This window comes from Mustela lutreola, chromosome 7 (genome assembly GCF_030435805.1).
Source record: "Mustela lutreola isolate mMusLut2 chromosome 7, mMusLut2.pri, whole genome shotgun sequence".
NCBI classification, from domain to species: domain Eukaryota; kingdom Metazoa; phylum Chordata; class Mammalia; order Carnivora; family Mustelidae; genus Mustela; species Mustela lutreola.
The window spans coordinates 7,905,737-7,927,638 of NC_081296.1; the positions used below are offsets into that span (position 1 = coordinate 7,905,737).

General features: G+C 46.5%; 1 protein-coding gene across 2 annotated transcripts in view; it reads left to right on the forward strand.

Moving 5' to 3' along the window:
• Positions 1–13,103: 13,103 nt before the first annotated feature.
• The window catches only part of CRTC3 (CREB regulated transcription coactivator 3), a 97,677-nt gene continuing 88,878 nt past the window's right edge, over positions 13,104–21,902 (forward strand). Inside the window, exon 1 of one of the 2 annotated variants that reach the window (XM_059179948.1) lies at positions 13,104–13,387. In XM_059179948.1, the coding sequence (XP_059035931.1) occupies positions 13,256–13,387 (132 nt within the window). In that variant the 5' untranslated portion in view covers positions 13,104–13,255. The remainder of the gene's footprint in view (positions 13,388–21,902) is intronic. The other variant, XM_059179947.1, reaches the window with a different exon arrangement.

Genomic DNA, 21,902 nt, shown 5'->3' on the forward strand with positions numbered 1-21,902 from the left:
AAGGCAGCAGCTTAACCCACTGAGCCACCCAGGCGCCCCTCAAAGCCTATTTTTTAAAAAATAAAATTGAGGATGCTTGGGTGGCTCAGTCAAATAAGCGTTTGCCTTTGGCTCAGGTCCTGATCTCAGGGTCCTGGGATTAAGTCCCATATCAGGCTCCCCTACTCTGCAGGGAGTCTGCTTCTCCTTCTACCCTTCCCCACTGCTTGTGATTTCTCGATCTCTCTGAAATAAATTAAAATATTTTTTTAAAAATTGCACAGGTGTTCCAGATTGAAGGATGCTAAGAAACCTGACACCTGAATGTGGTGAGCTATTTCAGGTTTTCTTTTGCTCTAAAGAGTATTAGAGGGACAGTTGGTACACATTTTAATAACATCTGTAGATTAGATAACAATACTGTATCAGTGTCAATTTCCTGATTTTGATAATTACACTGTGATCATGTAAGAGAATATCCTTGATTTTGTAAAATCAACACTGACGTATCTAGGGGGAAAGGGCCACTGTTATCAGCTTACTCTCAAATGGTTTAGAAAAATGTATGTAGGGGCGCCTGGGTGGCTCAGTCAGTTTAAGCATCTGACTCTTGATTTTGTCTCAGGTTATGATCTTAGGTCATGATTTTAGGACCATGGGATCCAGTCCCACATTGGGCTCCATGCTCAGTGATGAGTCTGCTTGAGATTCTCTCTCTCCCTCTCCCTCTGCTCCCCCCACCAAAACAAATAAATAAATCTTTTAAAAAAAGAAAAAATAGAGAGATAAAGAAATGATAAAGCAAGTGAAGTAAAATATTTGAGGCATCTGCATAAAGAGTATATAAGAATTCTTTTTTTTAATTAAGAAAAAATTTTTTAGAGAGGGTGAGGGGAGGGCAGAGGGAGAGAGAGAATCTTAAGCAGGCTCCATGCCCACTGTGGAGACCAGATCATGACCTTAGCTGAAATCAAGAGTCAGCCACTTAATCAATAGCAACCTAGACAACCCTCTCTTTTTTTTTTTTTTTTTTAAGATTTTTAAAAAAGATTTTATTTATTTATTTTGAGAGAGAGCACAAGTAGGGTAAGGAGCAGAGGGAGAAGCAGACTTGAGTTGGTTGATAGGCAGAGAGAGAGGGAGAAGCAGACTCTCCATTGAGCAGGGAGCCTAATTTGGGACTCAATCCCATCACCCTGGCATGACCTGAGCTGAAGGCTGACACTTAACCAACTGAGCCACCCAGCATGGGGCTTGAACTCACAACCCTGAGTTCAGGGTCACACGCTCCACTGACTGAGGCAGCCGGACACACCAAGAATTCTTTAAATTACTGCAACTTTTCTAGAAGACTAAAATTATGTAAAATTAAAAAGCTTTAGAGAAATGAGGATCCTTACGTGCAACAGGAATGATTTTGGCTGTAAGAAATGAAAATGACTTCTAGTGACTTAAATTTATTTCACATAAATCTAGAGGAAAAATAAGTATTGGTTCAGCTATTCAACAATGACAATGTTGTTTTTTATTTTTAATCTTTCTGAATACTGAGGGTTATTTTTTAAAGATTTTATTTATTTATTTGATGGGGGGTAAGAGAACACAAGCAGGGGGAGGGGCAGAGAGAGAAGCAGCTCCCCACCAAGCAGGGAGCCCAATGCAGGACTCGATCCCAGAACCCTGGGGTCATGACCCAAGCCAAAGGCAGTCGCTCAACCAACTGAGCCACCCAGGTGCCCCTGAGTTTGTTTTTATGCTTTCTCTTACCATGGTGGTGAGATGGCTCTAGAGATCCAGGCATCACCTCCGTATTTAAACTATACAGAAGGAAGGGGCAAGCCGCAGCTAATGTGTCCCTCATCTCTGAAGACCGGAAGTTTTCCTGGAAGCTGACTGGAAGTTTTCCTGGAAGCTTCCCAGAAGGCTTGCCCTTCCATCTCAATAACCAAACTGGCCATGTTGCCAACCTCATGGATGAGGGAGGTCAGAGGGAGACATCTGCCTGCCTGGTCTCTGCAACAGAACACTGGAGGGAGTTTTTACCAAGCTAAGAGGTTGAATACTTTTAATTTGAAAACAATGAACTGGGGATATCTGGGTGGCTCAGTCGGTTAAGCATCTGCCTTCAACTCAGGTTATGATCCCAAGGTCCTAGGATCGAGCCACTTATCTGCCCTGCATCAGGCTCCCTGCTCAGGGGAACCCACTTCTCTCCCTCTGCCTACAGCTCCCCTGCTTGTATGCTTGCTCTCTCTCTCTATCTCTCTCACTCTCTGACAAATAGATCAAATCCAAAGAAAAGAAAACTACAGACTGTACTAATTCTTTGATCAACCCTATGAATCCATTCTCTCTTTTTTTTTTTAAGATTTTATTCATTTTTTGAGAAAGAGTAAGAGAGAGAGCACATGAGCAGGGGGAGAGGGAGAAGCAGAGGTCCTGCTGAGCAAAGAGCCCAACGTGAGGCTCAATCCCAGGACCCTCAGATCATAACCTGAGCTAAAGGCAGATGCTTAACGGACTGAGCCACCCAGGTGTCCCCTATGATTCCATTCTTTTTTTTTTTTTTTTTAAGATTATTTATTTATTTATTTGACAGATAGAGATCACAAGCAGGCAGAGAGAGAGAGGAGGAAGCAGGCTCCCTGCTGAGCAGAGAACCTGATGCGGGGCTCGATCCCAGGACCCTGGGATCATGACCTGAGCTGAAGGCAGAGGCTTAACCCACTGAGCCACCCAGGCGCCCCTATGATTCCATTCTTAATGGCAGCATTTCTTAAGGTTTGGTGCCCAAACCCCCTGTAACAGAATCATTTGTTATAAAGGCAGAATCCTGGGCTACAATCCAGTCTGCAAAACTCATAATCTCTGGGGATGGGAGCCAGGAATATAAATTTAATTAAATTAATTAATTTATTTATTTAAGATTTTATTTATTTATTTGATACAGAGAGAAAGGGAGCACAAGCAGGGGGAGTGGCAGGCAGAGGCAGAGGGAGAAGCAGACTCCCCACCAAGCAAGGAGCCTAATGTGGAGCTCAATCCCTGGACCCTGAGATCATGACCCGAGCTGAAGGCAGATGCTTAATGGATTGAGTCACCCAGGCGCCCCAGGAATATAAATTTTAAACAAACACCAGGATTCCAGCAAAGTTGTGGACAAAGGTAAATGGAAAATAGTAAAACACCTAGAAACACTGGATAAGACATAACAAAAACTGTTATGCACACTTGAACTCACAAGAAAAGAAAATCCTCAAGTGACTAAAAATCAAATTGTAAGCCTGTAGTTATCTCTTCTAGTAATCTAGGAGCTTCAAATTTGGGGTTTGTTTGTTTTTTAATTAACTTAACTCCATACTTCATTTAGGTTTCCTTGGTTTTTACCTATTATCTTTTTTCTGTTCCCGGTTCCACATGACATTTAGTCATCATGACCCCTTAGATTCTTCTTGGCTGTGATGATTGGAGTTCAGTTGTTAAGGCCCAGAGAGTTAGACCTGGAACCCTAGCCAGGACTTCAGGTGTGTGGGGAGAAGCAGTCCTCTATGGGACCTGAGTGTTCTCGGATGTTCTGGTTGGTTATGCTGCAAACGCAGATCTCTGATCATTCTTTACTGGGCCATGTCTCAGGGTTGTGTTGCAGCAGGTAGCCTGGAGGGATGAGGTAATGCCTTTTTCTGGCACAAAGAACAGGCTCATTCTTCTCCTGTAACAGAACCCACTGCATGTGTAGGCATCCATGTGGGCCCTTCTGCATCACCCCCTGTGGGACTTGGTGGGTAAAGGGAATTGACACAAAAATGATGCTCGTTTTGCTTGCTGGGTGGTGTCTCTGACCCAGGAATCTCTTGCCTCCTCCCAGAATCCATGAATCAGTAACCGATTCACGCATTAACTTGTAAGGTAAAATTTCAGCCTGAAATAGTGAAATCTGCCCATTGGTAAAATTAACAAAGAAGCTTGGCTGGGCTCTGGGAGGGAGGGAATCCTTGAGAAACCAAAAATTTGGCCCCACCTGGGTTTAGGGTCTGCATACACAATATCCATATAATAAAAATCCTCATGGGGAAGCCTGGGTGGCTCAGTGGGTTAAGCCGCTGCCTTCGGCTCGGGTCATGATCTCAGGGTCCTGGGATCGAGTCCCGCATCGGGCTCTCTGTTCAGCAGGGAGCCTGCTTCCCTCTCTCTCTCTCTGCCTGCCTCTCCATCTACTTGTGATTTCTCTCTGTCAGATAAATAAATAAAATCTTAAAAAAAAATTTAAAAAAAAATCCTCATGTCTAGTAATTGATTTTTCTGTGGCTCATGGAACAAAGCACAACTATATCTGAGTCATATTCCCACTACCCAGGATTATCACAGGAACCCCCCCCCCCACACACACACACAAATCAAGCCCCCTTAAAGAGGAAAGTGTAGTTAAAAACTTTAGGAAACAATTCTCCCTATGCAAGAGCCAGTAGATGCAACAAATAAGATCAGAGCTCCCCACATGGGATAATAGAACTACCATGCTGAAAGGCAGTATAAAATTGTATAGCTAAAGGCATAAAAGAAAGGTGGGGAAAAGTAAGAAAAGAACAGGATTCTGAATAAAGATCAGGCTAGATTTGGCAAGATTAACTAGAAAAGCGTAGTGCTTTTTAAAGTTTTTATTTATTTATTTATTTATTTGAGAGAGAGTGAGCTAGAGAGCACAAGCAGAAGGAAAGGGAGAAGCAGATTCCCTACTGAGCAGGGAACCTGACAGGGGGCTCCATCCCAGGATCCTGGGATCATGACTTGAGCCAAAGGCAACCATTCAACCAAATGAGCCATCCAGGTGCCCCTAGGAAAACATAATTCTTTTTTTAAAAAAATATTTATTTATTTGACACAGAGAGAGAGAGATCACAAGTAGATAGAGAATCAGGGGGAAGCAGGCTGCCTGCTGAGCAGAGAGCCCCATGCAGGGCTAGATCTCAGGACCCTGAGACCATGACCTGAGCCGAAGGCAGAGGCTTAGCCCACTGAGCCACCCAGGTGCCCCAGAAAACATAATTCTTAAAGAAGAAAAATCTCAATGGGGAGGTTAAACAGCCGATTAGATAGAGCTGATGAGAGAAGCTAATAAAGTGGAAGATAGATCTAAGGAAATCACCTAGAACATAGCACAGAACTAGAGTGGAAAAATGAGAAAGGGAGGTAAAAAGAAATGAAAAACAGAATGAGAACCATTTGATATGCATCTAACTGAACTTCTAGAAGGAAAGAATAGAGAATATGGAGAAGAAGTGATAGTTGAAGAAATTTAAAATTTTTTCTAGAACATTTGAATGGTGTGTAGCAGAGTCTTCCAGTTTCTGCAGGATCTGTTCTCCCCTCATCTAATGCAATGGTCCTCAGCCTCACCTGACAACTTGTTAGATCTGCAAATTCTCAGCCCCATCCAAGACCTTCTGAATCGTACATTTGGATGTGGGGCTCAGGAATCTGTGTTTTAATAAGCTCTCCAATGGTTCTGTTTGATGCTAAATTGTGAGAACCACTGTTCTATCACAATAGAGTCCTGATTTTTAAAATTTTATGTATTTATTTTAGAGAGAGAGCACACAGAGCGTGAGTGGGTGGGAGACAGGGAGAGGGAGAGAGAGATCTTTGTTGTTGTTGTTTTGTCAGAGAGAGAGAGCACACAAGCAGAAGCAGGTTCCCAGCTGAGCAAAGAGCCTGACACTGGACTTGAACCTATGACCCTGGGATCATGACCTGAGCTGAAGGTAGACGCTTAACTGACTGAGCCACCCAGACATCCTGGGAGAGAGAGAATCTTTTTTTTTATTATTTAATTGAATTTATTTATTTGACAGAGATCGCAAGTTGGCAGAGAGGCAGGCAGAGAGAGAGAGGAGAATCTTAAGCCGGCTCCACACTCAGCAGCATGGAGCCCATCCCAGGGCTCGATCTCACGACGCTGAGATCCCAACCTGACCCCAAACTGAGAGTCAGATCTAACTGCTCCTGTACACGCTTTTGACCAATATTTGTATTTTCAGGCCTTTTACTTCCCTCCTTTGCTGCCTCTGGTCCACTTTCTAAAGTTCTTTGATACAAATTATCTCGCCACTTATTAGCTTTACCCCTTCCCCTGGTTCTCAAACATTTTGTTTTTGGCTTTCTTTGATCTGCTTTGGCACTTACCGCCACTCCATGTGCGGTGGGCCATAGCTAGGCCTTCCAGAAGAAAGCCCCTACTTGGACAAAGTGAAAAGTTGGACATAGGCAAGGCAAGCTTGAAGAAGTTGGTCACACCAAGAATTTCAAGACCCTGAACCTGAACCCAGACTCAGCACCCAGATGACCCAAGCTGCTTTCCAGGTGCTGATACTGGTACTTCAGCAGACGTGGAATCACAAACCTGGGAACTTTATTTCAAAGCTCTTCAGGCCTGCTGACCATCACCGCCACCACCCTGAGCATCCCTATATGAAGAGCAGAAGGAAAAAAAAAAAAAACAACAACGGGAATTCGCACTCACTAATATGTCTCCTTTGTCTGAGTCAGACATTGGCAAACTCCTTTTTGTAAAGGGCCGGAGAGTAAATTGTTTGAGTTTCCCAGGCCATAGGGTCTTATCTCCTTGTAGCTACTCACCTTCGCCATTGTAGCAGGAAAGGAGCCACAAACAACACATAAATAAACGGATATGGCAGCTTTCCAATAAAACTTCACTTACAAAAACAGACGGGGAGACCGATTAGGCCCACTGACTGTAGATGGCTGACCTGTGGGCTAAGTTATTCTGAGAACTTTTCATGTTTGATAAAGATTTTAAGAGAATTGCTCAGTATTTGTGGGAATCAGTTATTTTAAATGCAGAATTTTGAAGACTTTTTAAAGAAGATTTTAATTATTTATTTAACAGAGAGAGACAGTGAGAGAGGGAACACAAGCCAGGAGAGTCGGGGAGGGAGAAGCAGGCTTCCCACTGAGCAGGGAACCCTATGCGGGGCTCGATCCCAGGACTCTGGGATCATGACCCGAGTCAAAGGTAGATGCTTGATGACTGAGCCACCCAGGAACCCCTTTTGAAGACTTAAAAAAAAATTTTCTGGCCTCTGGTTGCTGGTGCTGTTAGCTTAATTACTGTTCTTCCATAGACCATCTTTCTCTTGTCCTTGGTTACTTTACAGTTTTGTTATACTATGTTGAACTGTGGATTTTGTTTTATTTATCTTGTTTGTTACTCCATATACTTCTATCTGAAGATGTATATCAGTGAAGATTAGATTGGACTATAAAAGAAAACCTCCCAAAAAGGGACCTAAGCAGGATGAAAGTTTATTTCTCTCTCATGTACAAGTTAAGGTATTACTGGGGCATCTGGGTGGTTCAGTCTGTAGAGCACGTGACTCCTGACCTCAGGGTAGCGAGTTTAAGCCCCACATTGGGTGTAGAGCTCACTTTAAAAAAAAAAAAGGCAAGGTATTTATCTTGTTGCTTTGCCGTTCACAACCTCGGCTTCATGGTCATCTACATTCTAAGCAGCAAGACAGAGGAAGGTGAGACTAGGGAAAAGGGCAGATGCACTATGTCTCTTCAGAGAGGTTCTCAGAGGCTGCTATATTAACTTTTTTTTTATACCTCTGCCATTGAACAGAACTTACATGGCCACATTTTAATATAAGAAAGTCAAATGCCCAACTAAAAATCAGGATTTTATGGGACCCCTGGGTGGCTGAGTGGGTTAAGTGTCTGACTCTTGATCTCAGCTCGGGGCTTGATCTCAGGGTCACAAGTTCAAGCCATGTGTTGGGCTCCAGGCTGGGTGCGAAGCCTACTTAGAAAAATAAAAGAGCCACATGCAGGCACACATAGCTTACAGTCAGTTTAAAACTAAGTGGTATTTGTTCTTTCTTACTTTTTTGTGATGTTGATAATAATACGTATTTGTTTTTTAAAAATATAAATCATTTAGAAATGTGTAAAGCAGAAAATTAAAGTTTCTCAGTAGTCCCTACATCCCCAAAGGTAGCTATTGTTAACCATATCTTGATATGTTTATACAAAATTTTCTATTTAAGTATAAAAGATCCTGGTTTGATTCCTGTGACAAAGGCCAAAATAGCAGGGCTTTACACAAAATCGATGCTTAACTCTCAGTCATGTAATGATCTAGAAGCAGTCCAGAGCTAATATTGTGGTTACACAGTCCTGGGATCCTAGGTCCCTTTGCTACCATTCTTCTGCATTCTCAACACATAGTTTTTATCTGATGATCTAAGATAGCTGCTCCCGATCTAGTTACAACATCCATATTCCAGCCAGTGAGCAGGAGAGAAGAGAAAACAGGCCACTCCCCTTTTTCATGCAACTGCCTGAGAAAGTAGCCTATACTACTTCTGTTCACACCCTCTCAAGAGGAACATAATCACATGACCATACTTATTTGCAAAGGATACCCTATTGGGTGGAACATAATCACATGACCATACCTCTTTGCAAGGGAGAGTGGGAAATGTAGTCAGTAGCTGGCCTTAGTTGGGCAATGATGAACCCCGCTAAATCTCCAGATTACTTTTTTTTTTTTTAAGATTTTATTTATTTATTTGAGAGAGAGACAGTGAGAGAGAACATGAGCGAGGAGAAGGTCAGAGGGAGAAGCAGACTCCCCATGGAGCTGGGAGCCCGATGTGGGACTCGATCCTGGGACTCCCGGATCATGACCTGAGCCGAAGGCAGTCGTCCAACCAACTGAGCCACCCAGGCGCCCCCAGATTACTTTTATTTTTTTATTTTTATTATTATTTTTTAAGATTTTATTTATTTATTTATTTGACAGAGAGAAATCACAAGTAGATGGAGAGGCAGGCAGAGAGAGAGAGAGAGGGAAGCAGGCTCCCTGCTGAGCAGAGAGCCGGATGCGGGACTCCATCCGAGGATCCTGGGATCATGACCTGAGCCGAAGGCAGCGGCTTAACCCACTGAGCCACCCAGGCGCCCTCCAGATTACTTTTAATAAAGGAAGGAGGAGAGAATGAGTATGGGGAGACAGCTAACAATCTCTACTGCAGAATATTCAAATCTATTTAAATATCCAGACAGAATATTTAGCAGACAGCTAACAATCTCTACTGCAGAAACACGTTTATTTCCAGAAAAAAGGAATCTATACATATTTATCATCTCTGTCTTAATTATGATTTTAGAGTTAAGGATTACCATAGATTTGGGGAAAGCCTCTAGATGGTCAATATGAACCAAAAAAAAAAAAAAAAAAAAAAATTGAACTCAGACAAAACAGAGGCAGACAATGTAAGGAGTAGAAGAAAAGGTAAAGACATAAATAATCTGTAATTAATAGTTCATTCATGCAATGAGTACAGGATGCTATTAAAAAAGAAATATTCAGGGGCACCTGGGTCGCTCAGTTGGTGAAGCCTCTGCCTTTGGCTCAGGTCATGATCTCAGGGTCCTGGGACTGAGACCCAGGTCAAGCTCCCTGCTCAGCAGGGAGTCTGCTTTTCCCTTCCCCTCTGTCCTCCCCTCTGCTCAAATTCTCTCAAATAAGTATAAAATCTTTAAAAAAAATATTCAGAAACCAGGAAAAAGCTCTTAGAAGTTAAAAATATAGCAGAAATAAAAGTTCAATAGCAGGGTCAGTGGATGAAGTTGAGAAAATGTATCAGGAAACAGCAACAACAAAAGAAAAAGAAATAGAAAATAGAAGAGAAAGTATATGAAAATTAGCAATTAGCAATTTAGAAGATCTGTTAACTGACTGGTAGATTTTCCAAAAAGAGAGAGCAAAGTAAATGAGAAGAAAATTATAAAAAAAATAAGATGATTTTGGGGTCCCTGGGTGGTTAAGCAGCTGATCTTAGATTTCAGCTCAGGTCATGACCTCAGGGTCCTGGGATTGAGCCCCGGGGGGGGGGGGGGGCGGATCCCTGCTCAATGGGGAGCATGCTTTTCCCTATCCCTCTGCCCCTCCCCCATTCATTCTCTCTCTCTCAAGTAAATAAATCTTTTTAAAAAATAAGACAATTTTTCAGAACTGAAGGACACGAGTTTCTAGTTTCTACATACACATCACTGCCCAGCACAATGGACAACAACAGAAGCCCCACACCAAGGTATATCATCGTAAAACATCAGAACATGAAGCCTTCAGAGAACGGGGGTGACAAAACAAAAATAAACAATAAGGCCCTCAAAAACCGGGTCACCCACAAAAGAGACAGAATGTGAATGGCCTTCTCAACAGCAGTGTGAGAAGTGAGAAAACAGGGAAGCAATGTGTTCGCGGATCTAAGTGAACAGGATTTCCAATGAAGAAGACTATGCTTAGCCAAACTATCACTCAAATATGAGGGTAATACACACACACACACACACACAGAGTTGCAAGGGTTTTATGTACTCTTCTTTGCTCAAGAAACTAGGGGGGAATGTTCTCCACTACAGTGAAGAAATATGTGAATCTCTAGCACAATGGGGCTGAGGGGGGCGGGGGGCTTGCAGGAAGCAGGTTAGAGGATGGACAGGGGGTGAAGGGACCCCTCAGGGTGATGGTGGGGGCCGCAGTCGGCCCACATAGCAACCGGTCTGGGTAGGACAAGAAGTCAAAGTGCCCTGGAAGGGAAGGTCCCCCCCAGACTGACCATTCACAGTGCAGTCACACCTTCTACTGTTCTGCTGGAGAGTGGGAGAAAAGGATTTGTAACAGGTTGAGAGAAATCTAAGCAAATAAAAATCAGAGGCAGTAATTAATTTCCCCTGCCTGCACAACTGTAGAAAAATGAAACTACGGTATGCTATGTAAGCACTTACCACTGATTTACCAAAAATTATTATGTAATGACACTGAAAGAATGGGAGCAGGGAAGATCATACTTTGGTTGAGGATACAAAATAGCCAGAGCGTCCCCCTTCACTGCAGAAAATGAATAGTCAATATCTAAAGCTGAAAGAAAAAATCACAAAACAGCAGGACAAGCTTATTTATAGAGGGAAATGGGAATTACTTCTTTTTAAAATTATAGGCCTTGGGGTGCCTGGGTGGCTCAGTTGTTAAGCGTCTGCCTTCTGCTCAGGTCATAATACAGGATCCTGGGATCAAGCCCCAAGTCCAGCTCCCTGCTTGGCAGGGAGACTGCTTCTCCCTCTCCCATCCCCCCTTCTTGTGTTAAACAATTTGCATGTATTTATTTGATTAAAAAATTGAAAGTGATCAGGCTAACCATAATAAGAATAGAAATGGAATGAGTATCTTCCAGATCAGATCCGGGAAATGTGGAAGTAAAAACCAGTCATTCAATGCAATAAAATGCAGGCATGGTAGATAAATGCTTTGGTGAGTCGCTGGATGAGTATGGTGGAGTTAGCTCATTACCCATTCCTGTGTCTTCCTGGGCCTTCCTGTATTTCAAAAGTTAGGATTCTGGATTCGGTTTTGGCTCTTCCGATCAACTTTTCTCTTACTTGATTTGTAAGGTGGAAGTGACGCAGAGTGTGGGTGTGTGCTGTTTTTGTGGGTGAGCAATGCCTTGGGGGTGTCTCATTTCTCCGTGGTGGGTTCCAATCAGGACACTAGCCATGCGGTTCACTAGCCAGCCATTCAGTTAAGTGGCTTCCAGATTGGGCCAGTAAGAGCCAGTGGCTCTTTTGGTGGCTGATCCTGCAGCAGGCTTCTCCATGTCACTCCTGAAGGTTCAACCTAGAACCTAATTCTCCCGCCCTCCAGAGAAGCCCTTTAGCCATTTTATACACTATAATGAATCCTTTGTACCTAATCTATCTAGAATGAATTCTGTTCTCTGACACTGAATCCAGATGATATAACAGGAATGCAGAAAACAAAATATAAAGAAAAAATATGTTAAATACCGCCAAATAAAAGAGAATTCAATTACAACGAGAATAAATCCAATTATAATTACTAGAACAAACTAAACTCCAGCTAACAGAAATATATTCTTATATTAAAATTTCGAAAAAATGCAGCTGGATGCTAGGAGACACATGAAAACAACAACTACTACTACACAGTAGTTAAAAGCCACAAACACAAATGTATCTCAAAAACATAATAGGAAATGAGAAAAGTTGCAAAAGATTACTCAGCATGATGTAATTTTGAAAAACTGAAAATCGACAACTGGTGCTCTATACAGTTGGCAGATCCATACATCATATGTAATAACACTATAAAAACATGAGTAGGAATGATATGCACCAACTTGAGCCCAGTGACGAGGGAGGAAGGAGAACTAAGGGTGGGGCTTTAGTTAGGTCTAATTTTGTATTTCTTTAATAAGCACCAAGTAAACGAAGCGGCGTGTTCTCTGTTTAATCTCGAGTGGGGGGCGTGGGTGTCGTCAATGGACTTTTCTGGACGCGTCCGCGCGTCTCTGGTTTTGTCTAGTTGACGAAACACAGCCCCACTCTCAGCGCGGTCCAGGCGCCGTCGTGGGAGAGCAGCTCCGGGGCTGCAGAAGCAGGGGGACGGCGGGGAGACTGGCCCCTGGTCGGAGCCGGGCTCTGCGGAGGTCCCGGGGAGACTCGGCAAGAACCTGGACGAGGGGCCGGAGCTGAGGAGCCAAGAGCTCGCACCAGGGCGGGGATGGCGGCTCCCGGGTGCGCCCCTCCCCAGGTGGATTTTTGGGAAGCTCCGGGGCGCGCGCCGGGACGGACCATGAACTGAGCCCACCGAGGGCGGCGCGGGCCGGGGGCGGGCCTGGCGGGCGGGCGGCCGGTCGCCCCGCAGCGCGGGAGCCGCGAGAGGGAAGGCTCGAGCTCGGGGCGCCCAGTCGTCTCTCCCGGGAGCAAAGCGGCGGCCCGGGGGGCTCGGGGAGGCACGAGGGGGCGGCCAGACGCCGGCTGGAAAGTCGTAACGCGAACCGCGCGGCCAGGATGCCCCCCGCGCCGGAGCCCGTCAGTCACACAGCGGCTCCCGCACGTCGGAGGCGGCGTGCTCTGCCGACGGGGCTCGCGGCTAGTCTCGACGCCCCGGGGGCCCCAGGCCGGGCTGGGAGCGCGGGGCCGGGCGGCGGGGCCGGGGCCGGGCGGCAGGCGGCGGGCGGGCCGCGCCGAGGGCGGGGCCGGCCGCGCGGGGGCGGACCTCGGCGCGCTCCCGGCCGCTCGCTGGCTGTGGGGCCGCGGCGGCTCCTCTGCCGGGTCGCGCCGGAGGACGGGCCTTCGGGCGGCGGCTCGGGCGGCCTGCGGACGGACGCGCGGGCCGACTCCCAGGCCCCGCGCCTGCCGTCTCCCCCTCCCGCCGGGCCGGGCCCGCGCCATGGCCGCCTCGCCGGGCTCGGGCAGCGCCAACCCGCGGAAGTTCAGTGAGAAGATCGCGCTGCACACGCAGCGGCAGGCCGAGGAGACGCGGGCCTTCGAGCAGCTTATGACCGACCTCACCCTGTCGCGGGTGAGCGCCCGGGGCCGGGGCCGGGACGCGGGCGGGCGGGGACGGTCCCCGCGGCAGGCGAGAGCCGGCGGGGCCGAGGCGGCGGCGGCGGCGGCGGGGCCGGGCCGGGGCCGCGCGGGGGAGCGGGGTCGGCGCGGCCTCGGCCTCTCGGCGCTTCCCCGCCCGCCGGCCCCCGGCGCAGCCCGCAGAGGCGGGAGGGTCGCGGGGCCCGGTGAGCGGGGAGAGGCGAGGGGCCGGGCCGGGCGCGCGGGGCGGCGGCGCGAGGGCGGCCTGAGGGGGAGGGCGAACGGAGCCCCGGGAGGAAACCACAAACAGCTCGGAGGCGGGCGGTGCGGCTTCTCGTGGCTCCGCACATCCTCCGCCAGCCGGCCCTTCTGGACGGCGGGGCGAGGGGGGCCGCGGGGCCCGGGGCGGGGGTGGGGGAGGGAGCCGGGTGCACCGTGAGCCCGGGGCCGGCGCGGGCCGAGGGCAGCTCGGGGGCACCGGGGAGGCGCTGCGAGCCGGGGGAGGCTTTCCTCTCCGCTTTACTGCGCTCAGCGCGGAGATTTAACGAGAACTGGCAAGGTGCACCGCGTCGCTGGTGACGGAGGAGGGTCCAAGAGCAGTGAGTAAGGCGCGAGCCGGGACAAACAGCCGGAGGTTGGGAAACTGTTGAGTGAGGCAGTGGAGGATGGAGAGCCAAGAGGAGTGTCCGCGCAGGGCTGCAGGGAGGAGGGTCAGCGCGAGCGGGCCAGGCCTTGAGGCTCCCGAATGCTGACCTTGAAGGACCATCGCGAACCCGGGGGAGGATATGCAGATGCTGGGCAGGGGGCAGGCTTGAAGGGGAGCTGAGAGCCTAGTTGCAACGCGACGGGTCCCCGCTCACTCAGCCGCAGACACCTTTTTTTTTTTTTTGGCCAATTACGGGGTTTGGGAAAACTTCTTGAATCTGCTGCCTTTTAATTGGGGAGATTTTCATTAAAAACAAACAAACAAACCTCTTTTTTTTCTTTCTCTCTTCCTTCTTTCCTCTCTCTTTCTCTCCCTCCCTACCCGCCACCCCGCACCTTCCCTCCCCGGTCTCTCCACTCTTTTCCTATCTTTAAATCCATATTGAAAATTGGGAGGCCCGGTAGCAGTCATCCTGAATTCCCATATGACAGCTTTTGCCCGGAGCTGGGTGGTGGTTGCCCCCTCAGCTGGAACGTGGGTTCTCTAGTTGGCCACAGTTCACACATCCTGTCGTGAGCTCCCACGCCGAAGCTAGTTGTCATTGGCCATTTATCATATTTTTGATGTTTTCCTTTCATGAAATGAACAGGGAATGAAATATTTCTTATATATTTATATTTTTATGCTAAGTAAAAATAGAAAGAAGGCTGAGAATTTTTTTTCCTTTTTTTTAAGACTTTATTTATTTATTTGAGAGAGAAAGAGGGAGAGCACAGAGGGAGAAGCAGACTCCCCGCTCAGCAGAGAGCAAACCCAGGGCTCCATCCCAGGACCCTGATATCATGACCTGAGCCAAAGGCACATGCTTAACCTACTGAGCCACCCAGGCGCCCAAAGCTGAGAATTTCAATAAAAGTTTATCCTCATGCCCTAAATAGCTTCACTCATTTATTTATCTGCCTGGTGTCCACAGGCATATATGTGTGTGACCTTGGTTAGATTCAGGGATGAACGTGATGAGCTCAGAGCACATTGAAAACAGTTGGGTTAATGCTGGAGGTGTGTTGTTACGTGTTGTTTAGATAAAGTATGTGTACAAATACAGGCACTGTTTGTCTATACTCTTAGAGTTGATCCAGTCTCTCACCCAATTCATAAACCCTCTTTAAAGCATCCCTGATAGATAAAGCCATGACAGAGATCACAAGTAGGCAGAGAGGCAGGCAGAGAGAGAGAGAGAGAGGGGAAGGAAAGCAGGCTTCCTGCTGAGCAGAGAGCCTGAAGCGGGGCTCGATCTCAGGACCCTGGGATCATGACCTGAGCCGAAGGCAGGTCATGGCACCTGGCACTGCTGTATGGACTCCTTGTAGGCAAATTTTTTCACAGATCCTTCATGTTTATTTAAATGAGTTTGGTTATGTTACTTAAATATGCTCAAACATCCACTGTACATAAAGTCCTTTGGTTATAACTGTGGTACAACCATAACTAAAAGACACGCACAATATAAATTCACTCAACATTAAAAAAAGCAATAAATTCAAATTCACATCATTAATTTGATATGACATATGATATTTTGCTGAACTCAGTTGAAACTCTCAGGGTGGGATGATGCAAAGACGTACAATTTAGGTTTTCTTGAGTTTAGTAAGGCTGATCAGGTATGCCCCATGGAGTAAGTCAGTTCAGCCATCACTTTCTGAGTTCTAATTACTACAAAATTAGGATGTCACTTTGCCCTTCACCCAGTACAGGACATCATTTATGTGTTAATTCCTTCTGTGTTCTTTCTCTGCTACCAGTTGCCGATAAAATACTACTACTTTGGTCCACTGTGTTTATATTTTTTAATGTATTTTCAATTTTTTAAAAAGTAATCTCTACATCCACCTGGGTATTGAACTCACAACCCTAAGATCAAGAGCCACATGCCTTACTGACGGAGCCAGCCAGGCCCTCCAGGGTCCAATGTATCTATAAAAACAAGGCAAATGAGAAAACTGCATTTGCTGAGTTGTATTTTCTTATTTAAAAATGTCAAGGATTATTTTCATAACGCAATTTGCAGAACTGAGCACTTCTCACAGTTAACACGTAGATTCCCCAGCATGTATCTGTAAACCTGCAAGCATCCAAAGATCCCAGATACAGAAGAATCCAGCGAGATCATTTTATTCGTTCATTCATTTATTCATTCATTCACAATTAATTAATGAGAGCTCATTTTATTTATTTATTTATTTTTATTTATTCATTTGTTTATTTATTTATTTATTAATGAGAGCCAGGGGAAGGGAGAGAGAGAATCCTAAGCGGTCTCTGTTTCCAGTGTGGAGTCAGTCTCACAACCCTGAGATGACTAGAGCTGAAATCAAGAGTTGGATGTTTAACCACTGAGCCACCCAGGTGCCCCCACCTAGTTCATTATTGGTCCATGGATGGCTGATATACTGATTTTCCATTATCAGACATCGATAATCAGACTTTCTTTCTGAGCCTGTGCTGGGCTCCAAGGCAAGGCATTCTCTACATAATCAGAGTCAGTCCTTCAGAGTTCTGGTTAAATCCTATTTGCCTCGTCGGTGGGAGAGACTAGGTTATGGGGAATTTTTCACTCTAGCTTTAGGGGGTCAGCCTTAATGAGAAGCAGTGGGAATATTTCGAGAAGACAATGCTAGTGGGGTTACTTAAGTGGTGGTACCTGGGATGGTAAGAAGGGTTAAAAAGTAGAAAGAGGCTGTTCCTTTGTTCATTCATTCATTCGTCAGTACTGGAGTGCCCACTGTGGTTAGTGGGGCCTATGTGTGGCGGGGAGGTGAAGACATGGTGTTTCAAAGGTCTTCTTAATTTGTTCATCAAATACTTACTGAGTCCAGGTTAAGACAGACATTGGGGATTATAATAGTGAGCAAGCAAAACTCAGTCTCCTCTTAGATTTTAGGATTTAATGGAAAAGATATTCCTTTGACAAGTAAGGACAGATTTTAATGAATATTACAAAAGGGGAAGCGGCTGCTGCTCTGGAAATGAATGGTAGGGGGCAGTCCTGCCATTCATACCGTGGCGAGGGATGCCATTTGAGGGTATGAGGTTCAGCAAGGGGACAAAGAGGGTGGTTGGAGTTGCATTCACAAGCATCAGATTGTAGAGACAGGATTTGGGACTTGATCTTAAGGACAATGAAGGGGTTGAAGTAAGGGAGATTTGCATCTTAAAAGGATGCCTGAGTGGTGGATAGAACGGAGGGGGAGGTGGCAGAGAAACCTGAGGGAGGTTGAGGTAGGAGTCTGGAGATGTGGTGATGGCCTCGACACTGGGGTGGCCGCAAGAGGGAGGCAGACAGGTGAGCAGATCAATACTCAGAGCTAGAAATGACCAAACTGGGTGAATGCATGATCCCCAACTTTCAGACTTGAGCCATTTCAAGGTGTCCTGCATTAAGAGGGGGAGCACTGGTGGGAGCAGATGCCCCCCAGTGTCAGGAGATGCTGAGGGTGAGGTGCCTGTGAGGCGTTTTGGTGGAGATGGTCTGGCAGGCAATTGTCTGTATGGCCCTGAAGACATACAAGGGTCTCCAATTACAGAGGGAAGTCTAGGCTAGTGATATAAATGTGGGAACCTTTGGTGTGTGGTTGTGGTAGTAGATTCAGCTGCCTAAGAAGAATTTCTAGAACATATCTACAAATTGGTAACCTAAATTCTAATTTGGTCCTTATGGGGGGCGGGGCAGGGTATGCCTGAATGTGTTTGTTTGTTTGTTTTTAATTAGGACCAACAGTGAATATTGGCATTTTATTTATTTATTTATTTATTAGATTTTTATTTATTTATTTGAGAGAGAGACCGTGAGAGAGGGTATGAGAGGGGAGAAGGTCAGAGGGAGAAGCAGACTCCCTGTAGAGCCGGGAGCCCATTGTGGGACTTGATCCCAGGCCTCCGGGATCATGGCCTGAGCCGAAGGCAGTTGCTTAACCAGCTGAGTTACCCCGGCACCCAAATACTGGGATTTTATATTAAAGTTTGGATTCTGGCTTCTTTTGAAAAATGAAATCATCTAACAACACTCACTCCATTTCTGCATGGTAGCAGTTGCCTGGAGCTCCCATAGTGGCCCCCTGCCCTGGAAAGTGCATGTACGTGTTCGGTTTGCCTCAGTCCCCACCGCTCCCTGTGGTCCTCACAGTGGTTCCAGGGGCTTCCCTTACTTCTCTTCTGCACTTGGCACCTGTAGACATTTGAGTTTGTGAGCCCTGCTTCAGAGTGAAATGTGGAGAGGGCCAAGAGAAGCCCAGGGAGCTCCACCATGGAAGGGGGAGGCAGAGGAAGGGAGCCAACAGAAAGACCAAAGAGCAACCAGAGAGGGAAAGGAGAGCTTGTCCAGCAGCTAAGCCCAATGCTGCAGACTCGTCTGACAGGTTAAGGACGTGTCCTTCAGTCTAGTAAAGTGGAGGCCGTTGGTATCTGGGTGAGAGCCTCTGTGATCCCAGTGACCTGGTGGGGATGGAGGTTGCGAGGCAGCCAGGACCAAATGGAAGGAGAGAGAGACAGGATCGGGAGCTTGTTCTAGAAGTTCAACTTTGAAGAACAACTTGTAGTTTTGAGAAACCATGGCGTAAACACAGCACGTCAGCCTGGAGCATTCAATGAGCTTGTTTGGGGAGAATCATTTTTATATTAAAACAAACAAATATTAGATGTGTTCTGTAGCAGGGAGACCTCTAAGAGAGGAGAAAAGAGGGGTGCCTCAGTCGGTGAAGCGTCTGCCTTCGGCTCAGGTCATGATCCCAGGCTGCTGGGATGGAGCCCCACATCAAGCTCCCTGCTCAGTGGGGTGTCTGCTTCTCCCCTTGCCCCTCCCCCCTGCTTCTGCACACATGCGCTCTCTGTGACAAATGAATAAATAAAATCTTTTTAAAAAAAGAAAGGAGAAGAGACTAGACATCCTGGATTTGGGCTAACTATTGAGCACCGTCTCTTTGCCAGATGCTGTCCTTGCTCCTTTACATCCATTATCTCCTGTGGTTTTCATGGTGCCCCTAGGGAATGTGTATCTAGATTACTCGTCAGTTTGCAGATGAGTAAACTGAGGCTGGAGAGGTACGGTTGCATAGCTGATTAGTGGCAGAGCTAGGGTTTGAGTATGGCTGTGCCCCTGCATGTCTGTGTCCTTGACTGCTTTTATTCCCCTCCCCCCCCCAGGAGATCTACTTATTCCAGCAGCATCTGTCGAAGACACTTTCCCCATTGCATTGCTGTGATACTTTTGTCAAAAATCAATTGGGCCAGATGTTGTGTGGGTCTATTTTTGGACTCTCTCTTCTTTCCTGTTGATCCCCACGTCTCTGTGACAGTTGCTCCTGCTTGAATTACTGTAGCTTTAGAGTAAGTCTGGAAGAAAGATAACAGCCTTCCGACTTTGCTGTTTTTAAAAATTGCTTTGACTACTGTAGGTCAGTTTTAGGATGATCTTGTCGGTTTCTATAAAAAGGCCTGCTGGGATTTTTGTTTGGGATTGGCCGCTGTGAGACTTTTTATCTTATTTTTTAAATTATCTTTTAAAGGTTTTTTATTTTTATTTTTTTGACAGAGAGAGAGAGGGAGCACAAGCAGGGGGAGCACAAGCAGGAAGCCCGATGCAGGGCGCAATCCCAGGACCCTGGGATCATGACCTGAGCGGAAGGCAGAGGCCCAACCATCTGAGCCACCCAGGCGCCCTTGTGAGACTTTTTAAAAAGGGAGTTAGCGAGGCTTGGATTTCATTTCATACAGACATTAAAGGACATTCCACTAAAGTGTGTGGCTAACTTAAGTTCCAGCATGAGGCACGTAGGGAAGAGGAGTGGAGGAGCCAGGAATGAGTAGATGGTAGCCAATCTCAGGCCGCGGAGGAATAATAGGGTGCAGTGAGGTCTTGGGCAAATGGTAGCTCAGGCTGTGTGCGGGGGCGGGGGGGGGCAGCTGCTTCTCAGCTCCACGCACTGTTGCCACGCAGCGCGAGTCCTGCTTGATCTTGCAGTCAAGAGATGTTGGAAATCCAGGTTTTTATACAGTCTTCCAATCCAGAATGGCAGTTTAAAGCATTGAGTGGGTCAGTATCATATTTATGGGTCAAACAGAACTCTCTAAATGTGGCCCCTGGCGTGCCAACCCGTCCTCTCCCCTTAGGCTACTCATTCTTCGGCACCGTTTTGATCATCCAGGAAGCAGGATGGTGTTGAAGACAAGTCTCTAAGGTTCTTTTCAATTCATCGATTCTAGATTTCAAAAGAGGAGGATATCACAGTTACTCAGGGGTTTAGGAGGTAGCAGCAGGCATCAACAGTGATGATGATACTTTGAGAAGTTGTCCACAGCTTTCCGTTTTACACCCCACTGTCATGTCTTTCTCTCTTTTAATCCTTACGTTGTCTTTGTGGAGTAGAAGGCAGAGTAATTTCCCCAGCTCCGTGGGAGCTTCAAGGCACACAGGTCTTCGGCTCCAAGTGCAGGACTTTTCTCCCCAAAGCACAGCAGTCTCTGACGACTCTAGAATAGGCACCTGTGGAGGGAGAGCAGGAATGGGAGACGGTGGGAGGGCCTTAGGCTCAGGTGAAGGCAGGTGTCCAGCTAGATTTAGAACTTGGTTGAACTTGGTTGAAGTGTCAAGGCTTTTGGGTAAAAGTTGAAACCTTTGTGAGAACTCTGTAAAGGCAGGAACCTTGGCATGTGTTCATCTTAGTAAGACAACGCCTGGCACAGTACCTAACAGACACGGTTAAATGTTTTTGTTTTTGTTTTTAAGAATTTATTTGTTTGTTTGACAGAGAGAGAGAGCGAGCACAAGTAGGCAGAGTGGGAAGCAGAGGGAGAGGGAGAAGCAGGCTCTCCACTGAGCAGAGAGCCTGATGCGGGGCTTGATCCCATGAACCTGGGATCATGACCTGAGCTGAAGGCAGCCGCTCAACTGATTGAGCCAGCCCGGCACCCCACTGTTAAATGTTTTATATAAGTGAATAAATGGATGGATTGATGGAAGAAGGAATCAAAGGCTTGAGATCAAGGGGGCCAAGAATCTTGTCTAGAGAATTTCAAGGACAGAGAGCCAAAAGCTTCTGGTAAGTGCTTTAAGAGTGTTAACCTCAGAAGCTCAGACTTCATTGTTGTAATTCAGCTGATAAATGGAAAAGGCTCACTCTGTCCTTCTCATATTTGACTCTTGGATCTGGGCTCTGATGAATAGTGTATAGCTGCCTCCCAGGACAGTGTGTTTGGGAAATCAAATACTGTGGGTACAAAGAAGTTAAGGCCACCAAGGGGTTTTGTATGCCTTTAAAACCTCCAGCCAGATATAGGCTCTTATCTTTGGAGATGCATACTGAAATATGGAATGATACATCGTCTGGATTTCTTTCGGTGGGGTGCTGTGGGCCGTCAGTTGGTAAAGATGAATCAGGACTAGACATGAGATCATTGTGGAAGCTGGAAGCTGTTAGATGGGGTTTCATTGTATTCATCTCTATTTTGAATATATTTGAATTTTTCATAGTAAGTATAAAAATAATAAAATCAGCAAAGGCCCAGCAATGCTTTTGGTCAACCAAACTTCATTTTTCTCTGAGCTTGTAAATAGTATGATCATTGAAAGAAATGGGGGGTGGGCAGCTGGGTGGCTCAGTTGCTTAAGCCTCTGCCTTCGGTCCTGGGATCGAGCTCCATGCCGGGCTCCCTGCTCAGCGGGGAGTCTGCCTCTCCCTCTGCCCCTGTTCTCCTCCCTGCTCGTGCTCTCTCTCTCAAATAAATAAATAAATCTTAAAACAGAGAGAAATGGAACAAAGAAAAGGACCGTGGCAGATATAAGATGATGTGAGTGTGTGTGTAAGAG